This window comes from Filicampus tigris, chromosome 9, assembly GCF_054856515.1.
Source record: "Filicampus tigris isolate MCC_2025a chromosome 9, RoL_Ftig_1.0, whole genome shotgun sequence".
In the NCBI taxonomy this organism is placed as follows: Eukaryota; Metazoa; Chordata; class Actinopteri; order Syngnathiformes; family Syngnathidae; genus Filicampus; species Filicampus tigris.
This window is the reverse complement of record NC_141225.1, coordinates 4,924,742-4,950,154: the sequence shown is the minus strand read 5'-3', so window position 1 is coordinate 4,950,154 and position 25,413 is coordinate 4,924,742. Positions and strand designations below refer to the sequence as shown.

Below are 25,413 nucleotides of genomic sequence, written 5' to 3'. Positions count from 1 at the left end.
AGGACATCTGGAAACGGTTTTAAATAGTCACAAAGAGAAAAAATACATAATATGTTTCCTTTAACATAGGAAGTTAAAAAAAGTCTCCACTGCCCTTTTAGTACCTAAACACTCCCTTGAGCTTTTCATTTAGGAAGTTGAAAGCACACACACAAACGCACACAGACACACACATCTGCTTCTCTCCCTCTCTGTCTTTCTCAACCTCGGATGCACACACACACCCTCCCACTCACGCATTATACTCCTCCTCACACACACACACACACTTGCTGCACATACCTCGAGTGGAAGGCAGACACTGTGTGCTACACACTCACGAGGAGAGCACCGGCGTGGAGATGCTGCATGCCTACTGACTTTTTTGCCACCAGAGCATGGAAGCCAACAAGTGGACATAAAAGAAGAAGCAGCAGCAGCGTGTGTAGGATTACAGGACCACTTCATGCATGTTCGTGTCATGGTGACAGGTCACATGATTGTCTGCTGCTGACAGGAGCTTCTCGAGTTGTGGGATCTAAAACAGTTGCGCGTTGAAAGGCGGCAATCATGTCAACGGGACGCTCGGCACACGTGCTCGGGGGGATCTGCTTGATTTGGCAAGGTGAGTGCACGCAAAGGGGAGGTGGGGGGACTTTAAGCATCTTTGAAACTCCCCCACCCGCTCACAGGTTATACTGTAAATATACCACAAACATTGATCCCAAAACATTTAAATAGCATTTCAATGCCACAACATTACCATTAAAAATACATGCCTCACGGAAGCTTGCTTTTGCTTTTGGGGGCGGCATGGCTCAGTGGTAGCGTGGTCCTTTCCCAACCCGGAGGTTGTGGGTTCGATCCCCAGCCATGGTGACCATGTTGAAGTATCCTTGAGCAAGATACTGAACACTCAGTTGCTCCTGATGCTGCGTCATCAGTAGGTAGATGAGGTACAGTGTAAAGCGCTTTGAGTACCCAAGGTAGAAAAGCGCTATATAAGTGACAGCCCATTTAATAGCCACGCTATTAAAACGCAGTAGGGCAAAAACGTACAAATGCGGTAAAGATTCTCTGTAATTTCCGGTAACAACCCAGACTAAATTTAAATACTCCCTGACATATAAAGTTCTTCGTCTCTCAGTCGAGATGCATCACTTCAACCATATTTCCTTGACACCAATTTGTACTTTCCTATTAGGCAGTACTTTGGTGCCATCTTGTGGGATCTTAGTATATTACGGAAAGAGCAGGAAAAAAACGCTAATAGGCCAGTTTGTTCAGTGAATCGCTGAGTATATTCAGCCATTCATTGTTTGGCACCCTCTGGCATGTGTGCCTTGGCCACTAGGGGCAGTATAATATATCGTCGCTGTCCTGTGAAAAACACTTATGTCCAATTTTGGAAACATTTTTAATTTTCACATTAATGCGATGTCTGTAACGTGGAAACACCATTCACGTAAAAATAAGAAAATTGATAAAAATGGAGGTAAGTGTTTTTCACAGGACAGCGATGATATGCACACATACAGTACAGACACATTTCTCATTCAATGTATTTTCTTTATTTTCATGACTATTTACATTACAAAAAAAGGTGAAATAACTGGAAACATGTTTGATATTCTGATCCCTTCAAAATAGCTCTGATTACGGCTTTGCACGCTCTTGCACGCGATTCATTCAGCATCGAGAGGTAGTCACCTGAAATGCTTTTCCAACAGTCTTGAGTGGGGTTCCCAGAGGTGTTTAGCACTTGTTGGCACCTTTGCCTTCACTCTTCGGTCCAGCTCAACCATCCAGCTTGCCTAAAACCATCTCGATTGGATTCAAAACATGTTTTCAGTTATTTCATCTTTGTTTTGTTAAGTACATAACCCCACATGTGTTCATTCATAGTTTTGATACCTTCATTGAGAATCTACAATGTAAGCAGTCATGAAGAGAAAGAACACGCATTGAATGAGAAGGTGTGTCTCCAAACATTTGGCCTGTACTGTATATACACAAAGAAGAGTTTTGTAATTAAGTGAGCTGCAGTAATATTATTTGTTTAGGACAGAGGATAACGAATATATGCTTGCGAGATATATCTTCTTTCTACATGTTTTGTACCATTTGTGTTCAAAAGTCTGTTGCTTATCTAATAATACCGCAACATCAATGTCAATTTTGTTAGCGGTCTATAGTGTTTTGCATTGTATGTTAGCGTTAGGCTAGCGGATTTGGTCAGACAACGTGTGGTGTGGTGTTTGGTTAAATATGCAACATGTAATTCTCTTTATTTTACGTTTAATTTTCCAGTAAACTTCAACTAAGAGTGGCAATAAACATTGTGAAGTCTTTTTCTTTTTAACTTTCACTCTCTGTCAAACCGCTGCTTTCTGTGAAGTTTACTTCCGCCATCTAGCATTTGTAACAAAAATTTTGGCTCGCACCTAAAGACAAAAAAAATTCATGAAGTGAAGTCTACTATCTTGAAAAACCCGGAGGTTGGATCATTTGTTCGTCAAGGAACCACCCCCGAAACTTCAGTCAAAGTGCTTTTTTTTTTCTACCTCGTATTAATGACCTACATTATCATTACTACAGTCAGACGATGTCCTAGTGTTGATTTCATGCACATTTACGTGTGTAAACAAAGAATAAAGACTCACTAAATACATCAGGTCCCCAAACTGGGCGAGGATTATGTCACACTCAGCCACTCGTTAATCACAAGGAAGCGATTAAGCAATTTGTCAGTATTCAAACGCCTCCCGTCGAACCAAAACACAAGGTGGCACTAGTGAATGGTCGCTCTGTGTCTTCAAAGGACAAGGAGGAGGAGGAAGAAGTGACTTCTTCTTCTTCTTCTCCGGCAGCTGCCCTCGAACAATGGCAGCTCCGGAGCAGGCGAGCGTGGCCCTGGAACTAATGTTGCTATTATGTTAATGGTTGGAATAACAGGAGGCGGACATCACGGAGCCTCACACCCGCCCCACCGCCCCCCTCCCAACGCTCCCGGGGGTCGCTGCACATCAGAGCCGATTATAGGTGACGGCCCAGAGGCGGATAGGAGGAGACGTCTGCCCAGGTGCAATCATCAGATTCAGATTCCCCCCCACCGCCCCTCCTCACACTAAAAAGACCGCCTCCCTCAGCCCCCATGATGGCTGGCAGAGTGTTTTCTTTTGGAGCTGCAAATGCATTGTGAAGGAGACAAGCGAGGTCGAGCCGGTGAACCTACACAGACGGTCAGAAAGGAGGAAAAGATAGTCAATATTTTGAAACCGAGGCAGAACAAGTTTACATAGCGTAAAAAAATATAAATGGAGCATGATTCATTAGAAAATGCTCACTTATTAAAACAAAAAGCTTGCAGGCTTAGGGCACTTGTTGCAAGACAGAATTCAACCCTTGATTTAGAATGAACCAATAACATGTTAAACGGGCATCAGCACACACCTTCCCCCATTTAAAGTGCCTCTGATGAACCTCATATAATGTTCAGATGTTCTAGTAGGCTTTTTCTGCCATGTTAGGGGCCTGTTTTACATTTTTTCTCCACCAAAAAATTCAACAGGATTCAGCATGTCATGGCTACCTGTTGCCAGAACTTCTTAGTGAGCAGGGGCAGGAACACAACGAAGGAAATTCCCAGAATTATGTTTCCTTGTCAAGTCATTGGTCACTAGTTGCTAGACAGAATTCATAGATCCATCCATCATCCATTCATCCATTATCTATACCGCTTATCCTCACAAGGGTCACAGGGAGTGCTGGAGCCTATCCCAGCTGTCTTCGGGCAGTAGGCGGGGGACACCCCGAATTGGTTGCCAGCCAATCGCAGAGGATTCATAGATCTCAATCATAATCACTGTTCCCTCTAGTTTTCCATGTGTCTGAGCACAAACTCCCTGAGCATTCCTTGGACCACGGTGAGCAACATCTACAGACTTATATATGAATGGTCTAATGCTGCATTCAAGAAAGATGGGAAGTTGGCTTTTCCAACCTCCGACCAGGAAAAGTGCACTAGAATGCCCCTTTGAACTGGAAGGTCAGAGTTGCGAAGTTGGAAAAAAACTTCGGCTTCCATCTGACGTCGCCCAACAACGGAGACACAGAGCGTGAAATGTTTATCTATCTTTATTTACATTAATTTTTGTTTCAAAATACCTTCACACAACACGTGAATTGTAGTGACTGTGTGAATATATGCCGTTATCTCCCTGCATGAAGTTATTTGATAAAATGAATGAAATGCTTTGAAGATAAAAAGTTCCTTTATTTGTATAAGTTAAGGACATCATTAGGGTTTAGTGGGGGTCAAAATGTGTTGTGATGAATCAGAACAACAAACAATTTATCCGAATAAGCCATTTTTACACTCGCTTTAAACGTTTTGAGGTTGGAAGTGGGACAATCCGAGTGGGATAAATCAGACTTCCCACCTTCCTTGAGTGCACATTTTAGCAGAGGTCATGGAAGTTGACTCACATGCTTTGCTTTCGCAGGTCACATAAAATCATGGGGCGTGCCGGATCTGGCCCCTGGGTCTTGAGTTTGACAGGTGCTATAGTAGAACAACTGAGCGTGCGCACCCTCGGTCGCACTACTGAAACTGTAATGGAAGTTGGAATTGTGTGGTGCACTGTTTGTAGATGAAACTGGGGTGGAAATGAAGGAATGAGTGTCGAAATATCATGCGTGTGCGCACCAGCGTCACCGTAGCCTTGTTGTTGTCCAGCCATTATTGATGTCGCATATTTCTTTCTCACTCCATTAGATCAGGCCTCCTTGGCACGCAAGTAGATAGATGCCGTTGTGTCGCTGTGACCTTTTTCCTGGCTCTGCATCTTCCTATCTATCTGCGCCATGGCACACTTATCTAGTTGGAACCAATTAAGACCGTAGAGTCACACATTGTCACATAGGCGAGGCAGAGCCGTGACTTTGGCACATTAGTGTGCCGTGAGAGATCAGGTGTGCCGCGGAAAATTTGACCCAATGTCAATTATTTAGAAAAAAAATTCTAATATGTTCTAATATTTATATCTATATCTATATTTGGGCCAAGCACGTACAGCATGGCAACGGGCAAAACGATTAAATGCTCTTGGATTAGACCTTCTTCCGCATCATGCAGGAAAAGGCTACGTGTCTTTTTGAATCCATTAAATAGTTCAACTGAGACTATGCAGTCTTCTGGTAGTTACTGCTAGCATACTACCGTGAGGTGCGAGCATTAAAGCTAAAAGGACCGGGTTTCAATCTTGTCGTGATCTTTGACTGACTGGGATACTGGATTTTCCACAGGGACCGGTTAAGACCAGCACCGATGTGCTATTCTTTGTCTTTATTAATGTGATGATGAGAAGTACTTAGTAAAACAACAAATACCTTCAATTCATGTGTTACTAACAGCCCAGCAACCCCGTAATGACTGCAACCTCCAGGGTCACGGTGTTGTGACTGAGAAACCGTGCATGGCACACAAGAAAAAGGAAAAAGTGCTAGCTAGACCAATCAAACTAAGTGTTGTCAATTTAGTAACTTTTTCGCTATATTCAACAACTTTTCCAACCCCTCTGCAACTATTTTTTTCCAAAGAGAGTAGCAAAAATGTTACGAGTGGTCCTAATGTTAGAAAAGCGAGCCAAGAAGATTTCGTCAGATAATGCTATACGCAAATCTACAGTTTCATGTGTACAGTATTTGGGGATGTTATGTCATCACTGGCAATAATATTATATTTCCTCCCGCATTTTAAAAACATGCATGCTAGGTTAACTGAACACTCTAAATTGTACATAGGTGTGATTGCGAATGTTTGTTTGTCTATGTTTGCCCTGCAATTGGCTGGCAATCAGTTCAGGGGTGTGTCCCACCTACCGCCAAAGACAGCTGGGATGGGCTCCAGCACACCCGCTACTCTTGCTGAGCATAAGCCGTTCAGATAATGGAGGGACAGATGGATTTGTATTTCTTAGTTTCAACAATATATATCTACACATGTAGCAATTTATTGAAACATGACAATAAGCTTTTTGTAAATACATTTGAAATAATAAATGTTACATAGCTGAGGTTAGCATGCTGGCTTGGCCCTCGGCAAATCTCTCATGTGGCCCCTTTGCAAAATTAATTGCTCACCCCTGCTCTAGTGGGATGTGAAAGAACCACTGAATTCAAAACAAATTAAATTTACATTTCAAATACAAACTACAATCTAACATATTAGAATGAAGCTTTGGTTTTCTTTTTTTAAATATTTTACTAGTGCAGTTCAGTTGTATTTAACTTTCAAGTACAATAAATTTGCATATCATCTTTAAATATTTGTAAGTTTCATTGGCGTACAATTTTCTTTAAATTTTATGTGCAATGCATTTTTCATTGAATCATTTATTTATTTGTACTGTGCACAATGTTACAGTGGCTTACAATAATACATATTTTTTAGGACTAAAACATGTAATTTTTCAGGTAGTACATGGTGTAAAAAGTTTGCAAACCACTGGTATAATGTATGGATTTTCACATTAACACTGCATCCTGCAGCTACACAGTATATATTTCCAGCATAGTGTCTGCAGCATAAGATCCACACAATTTGCTGTATGATATCATGTGTCATAAATATTTCTGTTTTCCTGACAACAGTCCAGCTCCAGCTTGTTCATTTCCATGCAAAACATAACATCTGGCAAAAGAAAGTGTTATTTTTGGGACCAGAAGTAAAAGCACTGTAGTCCACTGAGAACAATGTGGACATGCTGAGTTGCAATCTTCTTCGGTGTCTGCTGGCCTGGAGAGGAGAGTTACACATCATTGTCCAAGTTAGGAGTCTACTCAGACATGAGTATTTTTGTCTTGATGCATTATACAGTGTGTGTAGATATATAAATATGTAAAATACACCAGAATAAAAAATACACTAAGAGTAAAGATCTCTTAATTTAGTAAATTATGAAGACACTGAAATCCTTAAACACTCAGCAGCAAAAGCCTATGACACACCTAAGTATTCAAGTTAAAGACAAGTTGTCATTACAGTATATGTATACACTTTTTGTGATAAAAAAAAAATACATACAATAACAGTTACAATTATTGCTAACTATATTAAAACTCGTTTTATAATGAAACAATTTTTTTAAGTCTTTATGAAATTGTATACACTTTTTAGGCATTGAAATCTTTGATTGTTCAACATCTTACTGTAACGAATTGGGTAATCTGTGTTGTGGTCGGATTTGTGTATTGCTGAGTTGTGATGTTTCCGAGGTTCATGAATGCAGCGTACGGCAAGCGAGCGAGTGGTGCAGCGGGGAAAGAATAGCGCGAGCAGTTGTACTTGGATTAATAAAAACGTGATAATTAAACTACGTCTGATGGCGTGTTCCTGGAAGACGTTACAATATGATAAATCTCGCTATTTAAATTTTGCGTTTTGGGCTAAAAAGACTGCTTGCTTCCTCGTCTAAGAAACATTCACAGTCGGATGATGCCGTGCATGTACGTGCTAGCAGCAACATAGCCGCCAATTTCATGTAGCAATGTCGGCACACAACTTTCGAACTCATCCACGCACCTTTCCCCATCGGCGATGGGGAACAGGAAAGCCAGAATGTTCCCAAACAGGAGACCGCAGTGTACGCGGGGACCTTCGAGCATTGGCTCTTTATTGGCTCTCACTATTAACTCAGTTAGCTCACTTCCTGTGGCAGATGACCCCTGCTGACTTTGCAGCCAAACTTAGAGGAGAGTCACTGTCGCAAAGATGGACATTTATATAGTTTTACTTTAAAAAGTTGCTCGATAGCTCATTAGACAAATCCAAAATGAGTTTCAAATACCATATTAGTTTTTACAGTTTTACCATTTTACAGAAAAGACTCATATTCAAGGATCAAAGAAATCTCTTAGAACAGTCTTTGAATCAAAATATACTTTTATTTTTTTACCAGATCAATTCCAAGATTTTACTCAAGTAAATATCGGTTTCAAGCTTCGTAAAAAAAATTTAGTTCAAAAATACAATAAACCGCGATCAATTAAAAGGGATGGACAACGTTTTCAATCTTGTTTGGTGATTCTAGATTTGGCATGCTCTTGACAACCTAGGAATATGAATTTCACGAGGACAAACATTATTGAGGTTTTTAAAAAGTCTTTCCAAGCCTGGTGGCCACGTGCCAACAGGAGCCAGACTTTGACATCCAGCGGGCAAAGCCAAGCAGATCTCTAGTGTAAATAAACAAGACCTTGGGATTAAACGGCTCAAAAGTGTGATGAAAAGACAACAGCGGCCGTCCGCGTGGCCTCCCCGCGGACCCGACCCAAGTTAGAATAACAACGCCGAGCTGCGGCGCTTTGAAAAGATCAACTTGACCTCGGCCTGACTTACACAAATGAGAAGGGAGGGACAATGGGTACCATTTGTATTACAAGTCCTTTGTGTCTCCCTTGCTTGCTTTGCATTTTTTTTCTCAGCTGTTTATTTGCACTGCAAAACCCACTGTTGTATTTTGGCAACTGTATGTTTGATGAAAGAAGTTTGTTTTAGTTGCTCCTTTTTTTAAATGATGCCTTTATTTACTATCAAGAAGCTTTCAGTGGATTTTTCTGAGGGTTTATGTTGAGCTTTTGGGATGCTCAACTCTGGCCAGGACCTTTCACCGAAGCTAAACTGATCTACTCAGTGATGTTATAACCCAGCTTCTCATTGGTTTAGCTTTTAGATTGAGCCTGTGAAAGGAACCTAATAAAGCTAACCTGAAAAAAATAAATACATTTTAAAAAGAGTATTTGAAATTCCTTAAAGTGGAAGTCAAGTCAAAAATGGTCTTTGAAATAATAAATTCTATGACACTAGTCTAAATGTGGTAATCTGATTAATATTGTGTTTGTGGAATATGAATTAAGCAGAAAAATATGACCGTTTTTATGCATCTCAGGGGGCGGCCATTTTGCCGCTTGCTATCGACTGAAAATGACATTGACAGTTGCTCAGGCCACAGGTAATGACCCATCATGGCTTACCTGTTTTCTGAGTTTGGTCATGTGACATTCGCAAGATGAGCCGTGGTATAGTTTTTTTTTCATTGCTATTATCTCCCCGAAAATAGTACAAGTAATAATATTTTTGCTATCCCATGCAAAATATAAAAGTAAAGAAGTTTTAAAGTGGAAGTCAACCTAAACATTTTTTTCAAGAATATGTTCTATGCAGGCCCACTAGTTGAAACAAGGCATTCTTAGTAATATTGTGGTTATGGCATATGAGTTAAGCAGCAAAATCCACCCCTTTTTAGCCATCACAGGGGCGGCCATTTTGTCACTTCTGTCGACTGAAAATGACATTACAGTTGCTCAGGGCTCAGGTAATGACCGACCACAGCTCATCTCTTTTCTGAAGCTAAGCCATGATTGGTCGTTACCTGAACCCTGAGCAGTTGTGATGTCATTTTCAGTCAACACAAGTGACAAAATGGCCGCCCCCTGTGATGGCTAAAAAGGGGTGGATTTTGCTGCTCAACTCATATTTCACAAACGCAATATTAATCAAAATGCCTTGTTTCAACTTGTAGGCCTGCTGGGAACATATTCTTGAAAAAAGTATGTTTGGGTTGACTTCTACCTTATGTTCAAGTTTTTTGTATCATTTTATTTTTTCATTTGGGTCAAGGTTATAGGTTGTTTTCCCTTAAAAAAGCTGTATGTGTGGGGGGGGTACACTTACAAAATACAAATACTTTTTCCCTCCTCCGATTTTTCCTTTATGAGCTGTTGAACATAATAGGGAGACCAAAAAAATTTCAAAGACAAATAAAAAAAATATTCATCCCTGAAAAGAATGAAATTCAGTTGATTTGCATTCGATGAGTAACACTTTTTCTTTTTGGAATCTGAACGGGCCAGCTGTCAGTGGCGTTATTTTATGTCTTAACCCAAAAATATATCTGCTTGCATGTTGCTTTCTGCAACTATATTCCACACAAAGTTGTGGTGAGAAAAAGCTCCCTTTCTTCTGAAACAGACTCATGAGATTAGATAGGAAAACAGACTCTGTCCACAATATCAAAAAGGATAACAGGCATTATTTGATATTTAATTTAGAGAGCAACTTTCATAAAAGTCCTCATTTGTACAGTAAGTACAGCAAGCCATGCATCACCATGGATTATGGATCAAAGGGTAGGAGATAATGTAGTGAAGAATGCCCCCCAGAGACATTCGCTGTAGGGTCACAGGATGATTGGGACAAATAGCAAGATAAGGATTGAGGACCAAAATGCTTCTTTTGTTTCTTTTGGCCTGAGTGCTGTGAGAAACAACTCAGCAGACATCACACACGGCCACACGGGTATGGACACACATGGCCAAGCACACGTTGACATATACAGTACTCACACACACTGAATCATAGGGACACAAAAAAAATCACTTCTTTTGTAAAAAAAAACAACAACAACCTTTTAATCTAAAATGTAATTGTAGTATATTTGTTTCGCCCCTCAAAATAATACCACTTACGATTACAATTTTTTCTCCCCCTTCTCCCCCCCGAAAAACACTTAAAATTTTAAATACTTCTGAAAGGAGGTGGCTTTCTTTTCTTGAAGAATAGGAATACATCATATTATTGTTATTATTATTATTATCTATTTTTCCTCAAACACATACAACTTTATTCTCCTAAGATTTTTACTTTATTCTGCTGATTGGTATATTTATTTTCCTTTTGGTGTGGTCCTGTCACTCCTTCACAACAAAACCGATCCACACAGTTGCAGCTGTTTCATTTTCTTCAACAAAGACAGCACCTGTATCACATGTTAGCTGTTGACCCCTGAACCACAGCAGTTATTTATAGACTAGTCAGTGAGAGGAACTGATTGCCGAATGAAACACGGGTGACAAGGAGGCGCACTTAAGGAGGAGAATGCTGTAGTAGAATCGAGTCTAATTCTGTTTGACTGGCTGAGTAGGAAATAAACTGAAAAAGTTGCCCTCATCTCCAAATTGAGTCATGGGTCGCATATTATGCATTGCGACGTCATCTCACTTGTGGTTGACCGAGGCTCGATTTTCTAGAGTAATACTTAAAAACTCTCAATGAGCAATTTTGTTTTACTAAGCTCTTTGCTTTTATGAGTTCCCTTCTTTCTTTCTTTCTTTTTTTGTTATAAATGCAACCATATGCGGCACAGCAAAGATCCAAGAGAATGACACGTGACCTCGGGAAACACTTCATACAACTTCATGCTTTTGGCACAAACAACACACTAAACTATAGTAAAGGCCCACATGACTACACGTCACTTTTTTTTTCTTTTCTTTTTTGCAACTCCGTACATTCACTACTGTGACCACTTGGACAACATTAACCAAGACAATATACACACACAACACTGACCGTTTACATTAATATGTCAAACTATGACACTCCAGAAACTCCACAATGGCTGAACTATATTCATTTAGAGCCAATTGAATTGTTGAAATGTGTATATACATTTACATATATATACATACATGCATTCAATATTTGAAAACACATTGGCAAGCGTACAAATAAGTCTTAAACAAAAATCTGCGTTCCAGTTGGAATTTTCCACACATGGCGTGTATAAGTGTCTGCATCAGACTTCAATGGAAAAATGCAAGTGCACACACATCATAAACGTTTCAATATTCCTTAATCCTGTGAGAGGGTAAAAAGATCTGCTGCTCATCCAAGCACTTAACAGTTGACACTTTGTCAGCTCATTTTGGGTCAGAGTGCATCCGAAGTCACAAGGGAGGAACTGTGGGCATAAAGAGCAAAGCAAAATAACAACAACAAAAGAAATCACTTGATTGCACGTGGAGAACAAGTGGCAGGGATTGTGAGAACATGCTGCCAAGACTCTGCTGCTTCCTCTTGTTGCAAAACCACAAAGATGTAATCAGAACATCCTTTTGTCTCCATCTCGGTTGAAACCCGATCTTCGCTTTGGGTCTCAAGACACACCTTTGAGCATGCAGAAGCCGAGAGTGCAAGATCAAGCAGATGTGCACAGCAAGATAAAGCAGATGTGCACAACTCCAACAAATTCGCAGTATCCGACGATCGCCACTTTCACTGGGATTATTAACGTTACAGGGTTTGGGGTGGGGTTGGTCGGGACGGGAGCTTTCAGTCTTTTGTCACCCAGATGGTTTTCATTCTGGCCGGCTGCCTCTTTCGGTTTTCGTCACTTGGATGACAAAGAGTTGAGCGTGGTAATGATGTTAACATGCACACTTCAAGTGAACCCAAAAACAGGCACTGAGTTTTGCAGCTGTAAATTTGATTGAAATCAACGGGCCACCGCCTTGGCACTACTCCAAAATCACAACATGGAAAATAAGCATAATGAGAATCCTCCAAATGATCTTGAAATGTGATTATATTGTTGCTGTATACAGCAAACGAACCCTGTATGTCGACTTATGGTCAAGTTCATATATTTTCACACTTCGATGCTACTGGTCAGTACTCACGTTTTCTGTAGGGGTAGGTACAGAAATCTTTTTTTTTTGTACAGGCCAATTTAGGTCAGTTCTACAGAGCACCGTTTCAAGTGAAATCAAAGGCTGCGTTTGCATTAACCCAAACAGCACCACACCACACCGCCTGGACCAGCCCGACAACACCACACGGCCTCCGTTGCTTTTCCATTACAACACGTGCAGGGCGGGATTGAGCGGGGTCAACAGAATTGGGCCAGTGCACACTGGCAACATTTGGGTTCTGCCATAACATTCCAAGAGTGGTGAGTCTCGCCGCTGGTTTTACAACGATGAACGAAGAGCCCATGAAATGCACAGAAGCTTTCACACAGATGAAAAATCCATTCGCGGGTAAAAGCGAGAGAGAGACAGCCGCCCCGCCGGCAAGACATAAAAATTCAAAGACAGCACCTGTATCACATGTCAGCATGTGTATCACATGTTTACAATTTCACATGTATCAATGGATGAAATAGTGAAGCTAGTGGTAAAAAATGTTCACGGGAGTCCGCTCACCAGGCCCAGTCACTTGTTTTACCGCGCTCTCATTCACTCAGCCGCCTCTCGCGCCAAGTTCCCGTCGGGCTAGGATACCGGCAAGGCTCCGGGTTGTGGCTTCGGACGCCGGATAGTGACGATGACGAGCTGCCGGCGTTTTTTTCCAAAAGCTTCACTATTTCATCCACTGGTATATACCAAATTGTAAATATGGCTAGATACTGTTGTAAAACACTATGTGTGCACTGACTGTATATACTGTGTTTTATGATTTGGCGGCACCTGCAAGCGGCTCTGTCACTTAAACCAGGATATCGGCAGGTGCAGTGAACTTCCTTGCCGCGTTGCTTAAAGGAATACTTGGATGATCTTAACATTGGCACTTATACGTAATAGGTTTGCATGTAAAAATGACATCAGTACTAAAATGCCCACCTAAAAAGACTCTGTAGTGATCTTCTTGGCCGGCAACTTAGAACCACCTCGGAGAACGTTCTGAAAAGCGGTTCCGTTGTGACCGCAAGGAAAAGTCTAATGGAAAAATGACCACTTGGGGGCCAAGCAAGGCCGAACCATTATCAAACCGGTACAGTAGAAAAGTGGCTAAATGGTACCATGTTTTGGTTCTGAAACACATCTTTCTAAATTCTGACTGTGCAGGAGTGGAAGGGGTTGGCGATTTTCCATGACGCACTTGAAGGCAGCAATGCACGCACACCACTCTACTGATGTCACACACTCAAACAGGCCTTCCTCCACGGACTTATATGAATGGTCTATCAGTAGGCCTCTCGCGGCTGAAGCCAGAGGGCAGCCATCTTACGTTGCCACTGCTACTGACGACTTGTTTTTTTCCTCGATGAAAACACTGTTATCAGTGCGTATTTTACATACTTTTACATGTACATGTCACATATACATGTGACGGTGGCGTTAGTTGTTGAAGGATATCCAGAATTTTTTGTTGAGGAGTAATGGCGGCACAGTCGATCGCGGGAGCTTTGCTATAAATCACGGCAGTGATAGATGACACGCTCGCGGACTTTAGAGCCGTGAAACCATCCAAACGTGATGTATGGTTCAGATATATGTTCGTAGACAATGACAATTTCAATTTCTTTGTAAGAGAACACAGCATGGTAATTACCACTCTTTTTTAATTAAAAATAGTACTTCACTTGCATCTTGGATTGAAACAGTAAAGGTTAATCAACTTGGGCCTGTGTGAAAGCCACATGTCTAAGGTCTCAAGTTTGGGGGGAATTATGTTTCTATCTGCTGCAGGGGCTAAGATATTAATTATTTTGTAGGTGGCGAAAATGTCAGGTTTTCAAGGGTGACTCCAAAGACGACCGTAATTTTAGAGAGATGTTTCACGAGAGGCATAAGACTTTAATGGGTTAAATGTTGACAATAGCTTGCGAACAAATCTACTTACTCTCGTGAACACTTTTACTGTCTGAGAAGTGTTGTACCGTGGGAGCAGTGCGACATTATATTGCCTCAAGATTGAAAGTCTTTGTTTTTTAGACGATGAATAATAACGGTTCGGTTAAATACATTTGAGTAAGACTATTTTGTAAAAAAATGGATAGCTGTAATGCTTTAGTGCAGAAGGATAAGCATCAGCCACGGAGGTATGAAGGCTCCTCATTGTATTTATCATTCACGTTTGAAAAGGTTTGGGAAGATGATGTAACCACAGTCATTTGCCTTTGTGATGTATTGAATGTTTTTGTCTGGTTGGAGGTTGGTGCGATCGCAGGCTTTGATGTGGACGGATAGCAGTGGCGCCGGGCCCTACCATTTTAATTAATGGGAGCGTAATGAATTGCAGATTTTAGTATTTTAACTTGGCGATTGAACATACGTTTGGAGTGTTGTGTTCATGTTAGTGTGATACAGTATAGCAATACAAGGTAAAATACCAAATTGAACAATGCTGTGTTCAGCAACTTCAGCAAGGTGGCATTTATTTCCTAGAAAGTGATTTTGGAGATGTGATTCGGCCAGACAATGACCATATGAGCCCCTCACACTTGATGCTGTGGACCAAAAAAGTTGGCAAATTTGCGTCAGCCATCTGCTGAGGATACCTGCTTCAGATCGGGGCTCATTTGGACAAAATCCAGTTTATCAAGCCCTGGAATTTGCCCTTAATTTTGGGGGGTTTGTCCCTTCAAACCAAAATGGCAAAATTCCTGTTAAATTTCAAACATGGCTTCTGGTGACATTTTCATGAATCCTGTTAAGATGGAAATGCCCCTGGGAATTTCGTGTTGATTGGTGAAATCTGTGTAGGGAAATTTTTTTTCTAACTTACCGCACTACTAAGTGAGTCGGGGAGAGTTGTGTTTGGGACATTGATAAAAAAAATTTCACTAAGATAAATATCCTTCAAAAGAGATTCCGGGGTATGGTGTCACCAACATGAAGACCGGAGAGCAATTTTTCCATTCAAGTTAATTTGACTATTCCAAATCAATCATTACTAGAAATATCAACTGGGTATAACAAAGGTCATGTGTTCATCTGAGGAATTTCTGTCATTTCTACTCCCTAGTTTCATTGATGGCTGTAACAGGGAGTAGACTTTGGGACGTGCCCGCCACTTCCCCCAACTCCAGCGAAAGCCTGCAATGGCAGCCCCACTGTCATTCCCGCCACCATCCAGACAGAGTGAAAATCACAGCAGAAATACCGCCACGGCTGGATGGCACCTGGCTGTCAACGAGGTAAACTTTTGTCAAAGACAGTGAAAGCTTAAAAGGCAGACACATTAAGCAATATCTTATAATTAGAAAAAAAAAAACCCTGGGACACCCATAAATCATGAAATCTGGTTATTTTCCTCCTGATGATGCTAAAATGTATTACTCCCAACAATACTAAAGTTCTCTATTAATAGCCAACCTTCAATTTTATAAATGTCTGGTTTATCTCCATGAATTTCCATGAATTCATACAAATTCCTGTTAATTCCCAGGGAACCTTCCAAATTCCCAGAATTTTACAACCCAACGCTCACAGAGAATCACCACATTACCACTGATAACTTCTACCCTGGTATTTTCAGATGTGAAGTTCGTCCAGGTCCAGAGTTCCTCACCCGTTCCTACACCTTCCACCCCACTCGTCATTTCCAGGCGCTGCAGCACTACTATGCTGACAGCGGGTGCGAGAATCCCGCCTATTCCCTGGCGATCCGAGGCAAGCACCGTCTTCGACAGGCCTCCTGGATCACCCGCGGAGCCACCGAAGCCGATCATCACCTCAGCGGGGTGGCCATCGTCGTCCACAGCTTGGCAGCCAAGCAGAGACTGACCTCCAGGTTGCCCCCATCCTGCGTGGGTCCGAGCCTGGCTCGGCTGGTTCCTGGGAAGCCACAGGACCTTTATAATACCCGGGCGGGAAGAGGATGCCTAGCGGCTATGGGCTTCTCCATGATGGAGCTGGATTTGGTTAGGGCAGAGACGCGGCACAACAACCATGGGGAGAAAATACAGGAGCTCTTCTTGGGGGACATACACACTGACTGGACCCAGAGAACTCACTATAGACCGACGGGGTACCAGCAGCCACTGCAGAGCGCCATGGTGAGTTTTAGTGACATCTATAAATGTTTTATGTCTGGTATCCAGTACTGCCACGTTAATTATTCTTCCATTCATCATTTCAGCATCACATTCATCCCTGCCCGGTGTGTGCCCTGGTGTACCGCGCCACAGAACAACGCCCCCCAGTTATGCCCCACCAAACGCAAGCCTCTGTTTCCTTAGCCGGGCGTTGGGTAAGCCAGCAGTGCGAAACCCGCCCCACCGTTCTCTTCCTCACCAGAGAGTTCCACTTTGATCCTGACCAACAAGCATGGGAGGGGATCTACCGCCACTACTCAGACCCCCTCTGCTCCCAGAACACCTTCACTCTGAGAGCTTCTGGCCACTACGCCCAGGGAAACCCTTCAGTCAAGGTACCGGGGGCCACAGAGCTTGTTTTTAAGGTGACCGAAGTGAGAGTGACAGCTGAAAATGAGTCCACAGCAAAGTTGTTGAACAGGACAAAGCCAGGGAAGTGTGGGCAGGCTGGAGAGTGGAAGGTCGGAACGGAACAGGGCCTGAGCACCACGCACGGGTGCACGGTGCTTGGCATTAAGCTACCGCATAAGGAGTATGAGCTTTTCAAGGTTGAGCTGGACCACAGAAGACACCCGCTGTTGTATGTTGGGGAGAGGCCGACGGACGGTTCCAGCCCAGACCGTCCAATGAGGAGGGCCACTTCCTTTCAGGCTCCCTTAATGCTTTGCAGCGGTGCAGAGACACAGCCCCCCAGTCGCTATGGTTCAGGATTCAAAAGCAAACAAGTCCAGATGGATACCAGTGGGACCGGGAAGCTGACACAGATCCTCTTGGTGGTCCTTGGATCTACCCTATGCAGCTGCAGTTGGGTTTTTTAGAGACTTGGAACAGAGATGGAACTGGTTCTCCTTCATTACAAGACATTCAGGGGAGGCGAATAGACAGTACAGTGGTACCTTGATTCAGAAGTGGCCCAATTTAGGAGAGTCTTAAATTATGAGCCGTAGCTTGCTGAATTGTGTTTAGTTTTCGTTGCAAGCCAAAATTTGAGTTACAAGCTAACTTCATATACGCCGCTTCTTGAGTAAAGTCAAAACAATTGGAGCAATTTTGACCTGATGCAAGGTTCAAGGAGGGTCACAGTCGCCGAAGAAATTTCAGCTGTTTATTTCATGGGATAAACAGTCAAACACAAATACAAAATGAGAAAACTTGCAAGAAGCAGAACTCACACCCAAACCCTCATGTTGAACAAACCAACCACCGTGACTCAAGCTCCTGATGTCACTACAACATGTCCCTTAAGCACACATTCAACACCAACACAACTGTAGATACAGTAAATATACGTTACAAAAACAGTTAATATCTTTACACTCTCTTTTATTCTATTTTTATTAAAAGTAAAATAAATTACGATTTGCCAGGCTGGAATGGATTAATGACATTCCAATTCGTTTCAATGTGGAAAAGTGATTAAATTCACTTAAAAAAAAATATTTTAATTCACAATTAAATTGAGTGGAATGAATTATATATAATTATTATATATTATGAATTATACTCCAAAGTCATGGTACCACTGTATACATGTATTTTGACAGATCCACTCCCTTTGTTGGAATACCAATGGTGCCTTCGGTTTCGCTTTAAGGATCCTAAGTTATAGTTCCAGTTCTACTCAAAACTAAATGGCTCACAAATCACCGTTACCATCATTTCAGTATGGACAACCCAGCCCGAAAAAAAAAAAAAAAGACACAAGACACAACAACGGTCATATTTTGTGGAAAATTTTGTTTTCATGTAATGCCATCTTGACAAATCAAGATGTCTATTGAAATGTGGGTCGGCAGAGCTCTCCTTTTGTGCCAGGATGCAGTAGAACTAATGCACTTTGTACAGTCCATTGTTTATACTGGAAAGAAAAGCAGCCAACAAGCAGACATTTTGTAATCAATCCGAACAGTTACCATCCTTATGGGTCCAAGTCCACTTTGTGGCATAAGATGTTCATTTAAAAGCCCTTCAGCTTTAAGCGCATCCAATGACTATTTATTTTATCACCATATATACAGTATATAAATACTGTACGTTTTTTGGAAAGACTTTTGTCATTTTTTTTTTTTTTTTTTAGTAAACAATATCACAAGTCATTCATTTATTTTGCATTAAAAGTGGCTTTCTATAACTTGTGCTCTCATGACTTCACATTTTGGAGCTAAATGCCACTTTCATGACATTCTGAACAATGAATACAGGGGGTCAGAGGTATGGGACAGACTTCCGTTCCTACAGCGGAGATGTAACCTGAATTTATACATAAATTGGAACATGCCATAATCACTAACCTCTGCTAATGCACTAGTAAAGTCAAGGGCGGATCGATGACCCCCTGTATACAGTATGTGAAATAGAGCAGAGACTTCTCTGTTTAACGACCTAATAAAGACGACCATGTACTTGAAATAGAGAAAATGATCGTGATATTTTGCGTTATTGCATTGCGTGTTATCAGAGCTGGGCACTTGACCCTTTTTTGCCGGTCCGGCCGCGACCCTCCGGCCATATTCATAAACGTTGTCGGCCCCCGCCCCGTTCTGCCCCCGACCATAAAAAAAAAGCGTCCGTGGGAGAGATGTTAACGGCAGATGCCTTTTAAAGATCATTATCTGGCTAATTTACAATTCGAACCCGCTGTGGACACGTTTCAAATGCGCCACTAGTACTTTACTACTTATCCAACTGCGTGTGCTTACTTCCATTGTGAGCCCCAGGGTTGGTTTTGTCATATTGTATAATTATTTGGGTCCAACAGACGGCCAGAAGTCACAGTCACAGTCATAAGTTAAGTTACTTATTCATTTTCCACACTTCCCCTCCTTCACCTTCAAAATAAAAGTGTGCCAGCAAACCACTATACACTAACCAGGTTTGCTATGGCATATTTCCGGAAGTAGGGAAGACGCCATGTTTGAGTGCTGCACGCAGCTTGACTATACTCGTGGACACAAGTTGTTTTGAAACAGTTACGTTCCAAGTCGGGGGGGTGATGCTTCAAAAAGACAGCGACAACAATGGATAATGTGCCTGCTACAACCATAAAGGGACCGAGATGACTAGACTATGCATTTAATTTTATTGCGAAAACGATCTGCTAAGGGGGAACGTGGGTGAGTTGCTTCTTGACATGACACCCACACCACTGCCAAACTAGTTTGCTTTGCAGCAGCAGCAACGAGGTGCATCCTTCTCCGGTTGGTAAACTGTATGTCATCGCAACATGTGACATAATGGACCAATCAGAGCAGCATAATTCCTGATGTGTGTGTGGCATGTCTTGCAGACCTGTCGCCAACAGCACAATATGTCGGTCATATGAATCAATGCAGCAGTTGTCTGTGTAAGAAGAGACATGAGACAGCAACGTGCGTCCAAGCGTGTTTGTATTTCCTTATTGTCACATCACGTAACCCACGCCTCCCACCTGCAACTGGGGCATACCATTACAAGCCTAATAAGAAAATCCCGATTATTTTCTCTCAAACCCGATTTTACGATTACGATTTCTTTGTGAAATAAAAATAATGAAAAATTAAGTATTTTGAATGTCTTTTATTTAAACTTAATTTTTCTTTCTTTGAACTCAAAATGCCAGTCAATTTAACTTAATACACACAGAACAATCCATTGGGATTAACAGCATTTTACTTACGCAATAGATTTCAGATCTGTTCTTAACTAAACCAATAATGAAAGAAGAAACAAAATCATCAACATGAGAGAAGGTAGACAGTCAAGTCTGTAAACCAAACAGTCTGTCAGCAAGTCATTTTGTCAACCAGCCAGTGACTAATCTTTCACCTTTCTCCCTGGTCTTACTTAAACATAAATCAATGATTAGTGCAAAACTGTCACTCAATAATACAATGCACTGTCAAGCTTAAGTATGGATGCATAGTCCGGCTGGACCAGAGGTCCGTTGTAGAGGAGGAAAAAAAGGGACACCTCTCAGACGATGAGTTACTTGCTCACGGGTTGTATTGTACATGAGGAGCACACACTACACTACAGATCTATTTTTGCCCGATTTATTAACTAAACACTCACTTGCCTGAGCAAATAGAAGAATCGCCGGTAGCCATGGACGTTGTCGTTGTTTCGGACCGCGCGCTCGTGGGAGGAAGCGGAAATGCAGAGGAAACTACGGTGGCTTTGATACACCAAAAATAACAAAATCCAACTGAACATTTTTATCATCGTTTTATCCAGAAAATTCTGTTACGATTCAAAATCGCTTGATCGAGCAGCCCTAGACAGAACACTGCTACATTGGATGCAAAGAGGCTTTGCTAGGGCAGAAGCTTTAAGATCAACATTTTTGTGTGTTATGGCGGACACAAGTCAAGCATTATGATTCATGGAACCATATCGCTCCCACTTGGAAAGCACCTGACTCCATAAAATAATTTGAGGCTTTTCAGACCACACCATGTAAACTTTTTTCAAAGACTATGAGCATGGAACAATGATGTTTTTGGGGTAGATTTTGAAGAAACAATAACACACTTTGTCCTCACAATAATCTTCACAATTATTCAAGATATGATCAAATATAGTGAACAGAGAGAGAAAGTGCAAACTACTACTTTCCAGATGCGCCATACTGTTCCTATTACCTCGTGCGAGAATGGCGATGGCAGCTGCAAGGCTCATGAGGTCATCCTTCAAAGTTGGATGGGAAATATCAGTCTGGAAGCCCCCCAAGACCAAAGAGCTCGAGCACAGATCAAGAGAAAAAGGAGATCAGAGGATTGCGGAAGGGGGTTGGGATGGGGCTAAGCCTCCAGATACTGTCAGACCCCCGATGAGGACAGAGAGGAGGTTTTCATTGTCTTTTTTTGTGGTTTCTGTCAAGAGGCAGGACGGAGCGCCCGGCGGCCTGTTAGCAATCAGGCCTCACAGGATCGCTGAGTGAGTCCATTCAGCAAGCGAAACACAACGTAAACCAGACCTGATTTAGTACGTGTGTCAAAACAGCAAAGTATGACTGCATTTGAAGGAAGTTCACCACAATGGAGAAAGTAATAGCGCTGATGAGATTTCAAGATTGATCCGCTTTTAAGCCACTATGTTCAAAAGAAAAATATATTGTTGTGTTTCGGATAAAAACAAAAGAACTTTGGAAAACGGTGATACAAATTGGACAAAACACAATAACTATCAATGGAGACACGTGCACTGCAAAAGCTGAAATCTTACCAAGATTAAGAATCTCAAAGATATTTGTTATTTTTGTGTGAAAAGTATTTCACTTATGTCAAACATTTTCCTTCAAAACCTTAATAAAGTAAGAAGACTTCTTACTGAGCCATTGTGAGAAATACCACACTTCTACAAGTGTCGGTACCGTAGTATAAATACTCTAGTTTTAAGATCTCAGTTGGGGCTTTGGAGGTTTACTATATTTAATTATTTCAAGAAATCTTGCCAAGTCAAATGTTGACAGACTGACAGATCGACGCGGACTAACTGACGGATTTTACTGACAAACTGACTGACGGATTAACGATTTGTCAATTACAATTTGGTTCGTCATGAAAAATCATGGACTGACAAACAACGGACAAGTACCCAGACCGCTGACGGATGACAAATGACAGACCAGACAAATTTAGCAAAGGACCCACCTCTGGCTAAAATATCTCATGGCAAATGCAGTCAAAACTAAGAAAACTTGTTTCTGAGAGCTAGACTACCAGACCACAATTTTTCCATGTATTTTGTGGGATGAATCTTACAATAGATTAGAAAACTAAAAATGTTCCCGTAACTTTACCTCTGAACCTTTGGCAAACAGCTTGCAAAGTAGTGCTAGGTAAGAATAGCACCAAATAGCATTTTTGACATTTTTTATCTGGTTCACAAATTAAGAATGTTCAAAAACGACAGCTGGGGGCCCAAAATCAGTTTACAGATGGTGTTTGTGAGAGTTATTTAGCCAGTCCCATTTTAAAAACTTAATTTGGATAAATTACATAATAACTGCTGCCACACCTAGTTCCTAGGCTCATGATGTGATCTGCTAGTCTGGGAAAAGATCCAGAGCCACTTTCAAGCTTCCACACATCCACCATGGGGTTGATGCCTCCGTTATCAACGACACAGTGGGCATGGGGATTTATTTGCATCGGGAGTAACGAAATCCAAACAATTTTTTTAACTGTAATCCGTTACAGTAAACAAATAATCAGATTACAGGTACATTAATTAAAATGTTGATCATTAGCAGGATTACATGTACACTAGCGAGCAGGATGCGCCCTCATTTTTTTTATGAAGGGAGAGAGATCCAAAAGTCCATGCCCACTTTCAAGTTGGCCAAACAAGCTTTCCCGGAGTTAAGTGGCTATCTGGTGAAAATAAAGCTCGATGTTTTCAAAAGTGACTCTAAGGGAATGGATGGTGACAGTTTTTGATCGTATTCATGGAGGACTTATTCATTTTCTAGGACAATTACAAAGAAATGAGTGAGCTGTCAAAATCATCTGGACTGCTGCTTACTTTGTAGAGAGCTAGCGCGCTAGCTTCACTTCACTTCTGACAAACTAGTCATGTCGACAGGTTGATAAAAAAAACCTTATGAAACAAGCAAATCTCATTTCTGTCTATCACTCTACAATGCCGTGAAAAACCCTTTGCTGTCTTCTCAAATTATTACTTTTTTGCATAGTTTCCGCACTTAAATGTTTAAGATCATCAAACAAATGTAAATATCAGACAAAGATAACCCAAGTAAATAAAACACAGTATTTAAATGGTGATTTTATTTGTTAAGGACAAAAAACTATTCAAAGCTACTTGACCTGAAAAAGTACTTAACCCCTAAACATAACTGGTTGGCCAACCCTCAGCAGCAACAACTGAACTATAACAATAATAACTTGTCTAAAACTGGCAATGTGTCTTTCACATCTCTGTGGAGATATTTTGGCCCACTCTTTTTTCCATAATTGCTTTAATTCAGCAACTCTGGAGGGTTTTCAGGCAATGGCCTTTTTGTAGTCATGCCACAGCATTTAAAGCGGATTGAAGTCTGGACTTCGACCACTCCACAGCCATTTTTTTTCAGCCATTCAGAAGTTGACATGCTGGCGTCTTTTGGATCGTAGACCTGCAGCAGAACTCAAGTGTGCTTCAGCTTAAGGTCATGATCAAAGATAAAAGATTCTACCTCAGGATAGTTCAGGTAAAGAGCAGAATTCATGGTTCCATCCATCACAGTAAGTCGTCCAGGTCCAGAAGTAGCAAAGTAGCCCTTGACTTCACACTGCCATGTTCGACATCATGTTTGACTCTTGGTACAGTCTTCTATTTTTCTGAAATGCTGTGTTACATTTATAACGATCAAACACCTTCCAAAAGTTACGTATTCAGCTCGTCAGTCGATACAATTTTCTCCCAAAGGTCTTCTGAATCATTCAGATGTGTTTTGCAAAAGTTAGATGAACCTAAATGTATGTTTTTGGGTGTGCAGTGGTTTTCGCCTTGGAACGCTGCCACGGATGTTATTTTTGGCCAGTCTCGTCCTCATTGTTGAGTCATGAACACTGACCTTAATCTTTTCTTGAGAGTACGAATCAAAATTGTGAGGGTTTGACATCTTTTCTTGCGAGTACGAATAAAAACTGTGATTGCCATTGTTTTGTGAATACAACTCTCGCTTCTACGACTACGAATCTTCACTACGCACAAATTGGCAGTTTCGGATGAATCACTTTTGTGAGGACGAATCTGCACAACATGCAAATTAGGATGACGTCACGCAGAACACAGGTAAGTCCCAAGGGGAGCTAATCGATCCGATTCCTCTCCCCGTGCATGCGTAGATAAGAAAACAAAGATGGCGAACGTGAGCGGATCGGACGGCGCTTCAAGCGGGTATAGTCAATTTATTAATATGTATTTCATAAAGTCGTTCTGTCTCAAATAATAGCTTTGGACTCAGGCTTACGGCGATAGGACACTCCAAATTGCCCCTAGGTGTGATTGTGAGTGCGGATGTTTGTTTGTCTCTGTGTGCCCTGCGATTGGCTGGCAACCAATTCAGGGTGTTCCCCGCCTACTGCCCGAAGACTGCTGGGATAGGCTCCAGCACGCCCCGCGACCCTTGGCAAGACTTTTTGTGTGTGAAATTGTATTTGTGTACATCAGTTTCAATCATTTGAAATCTGATTTCTGACACCACACATGAAGAATTTACACATCGATACATTTTCTAGGGATGTAACGATTCATCTAAAATCAATTTAAACTGCATAAAATATGCATCGATGTAAAAAAAAAATATATATAGAAGAAATAAGAATCGATTTGCAACACCATGTTAACAATAGCCGCTCTCAAATTATTTGGTGCAATTTTTTCTCTCAAAAATGCCTCATTTCGCGGATCGATTAGCTCCCTTTGGGACTTGCCTGTGTTCTGTGTGACGTCATCCTAATTTGCATGTTGTGCAAATTCGTCCTCTCAAAAGAGATTCGTCCTAAACTGGCAATTCGTGCGTAGTGAAGATTCGTAGTCGTAGAAGCGAGAGTTGTATTCACAAAACAATGGCACCCACAGTTTTTATTCGTACTCCATCCATCAATCCATCCATCCATCTATGCCGCATGGTGCACAAGTGACAGACTTGTGCCTCACACTTCTTGTCTTGGATTCGAATCAAATCAAGAAATAGGGAGTGGAAAGTGTCTTATTATTTATCTTTGGGTTATTTTAGAAAAAAACATGTCACAGGCATATAAAGACACCTGGAATGGAAACCTAA

General features: G+C 41.5%; 1 protein-coding gene across 2 annotated transcripts; it reads left to right on the top strand.

Annotated features, from left to right (window-relative positions):
- Positions 1 to 288: 288 nt before the first annotated feature.
- On the top strand, positions 289 to 20,107 carry apcdd1l (adenomatosis polyposis coli down-regulated 1-like). 2 transcript variants are annotated; one of them, XM_086040804.1, is made up of 4 exons: positions 289 to 604; positions 15,572 to 15,743; positions 16,085 to 16,604; positions 16,688 to 20,107. In XM_086040804.1, exons 1-4 carry the CDS (start codon positions 550 to 552, stop codon positions 17,459 to 17,461), a joined length of 1,521 nt encoding a protein of 506 aa, XP_085896930.1. In that variant the 5' UTR covers positions 289 to 549; the 3' UTR covers positions 17,462 to 20,107. The 2 variants fall into 2 exon arrangements, with proteins under 2 accessions (XP_085896930.1, XP_085896932.1); XM_086040806.1 differs by lacking the exon at positions 289 to 604 and adding an exon at positions 14,792 to 14,927.
- Positions 20,108 to 25,413: the final 5,306 nt, after the last annotated feature.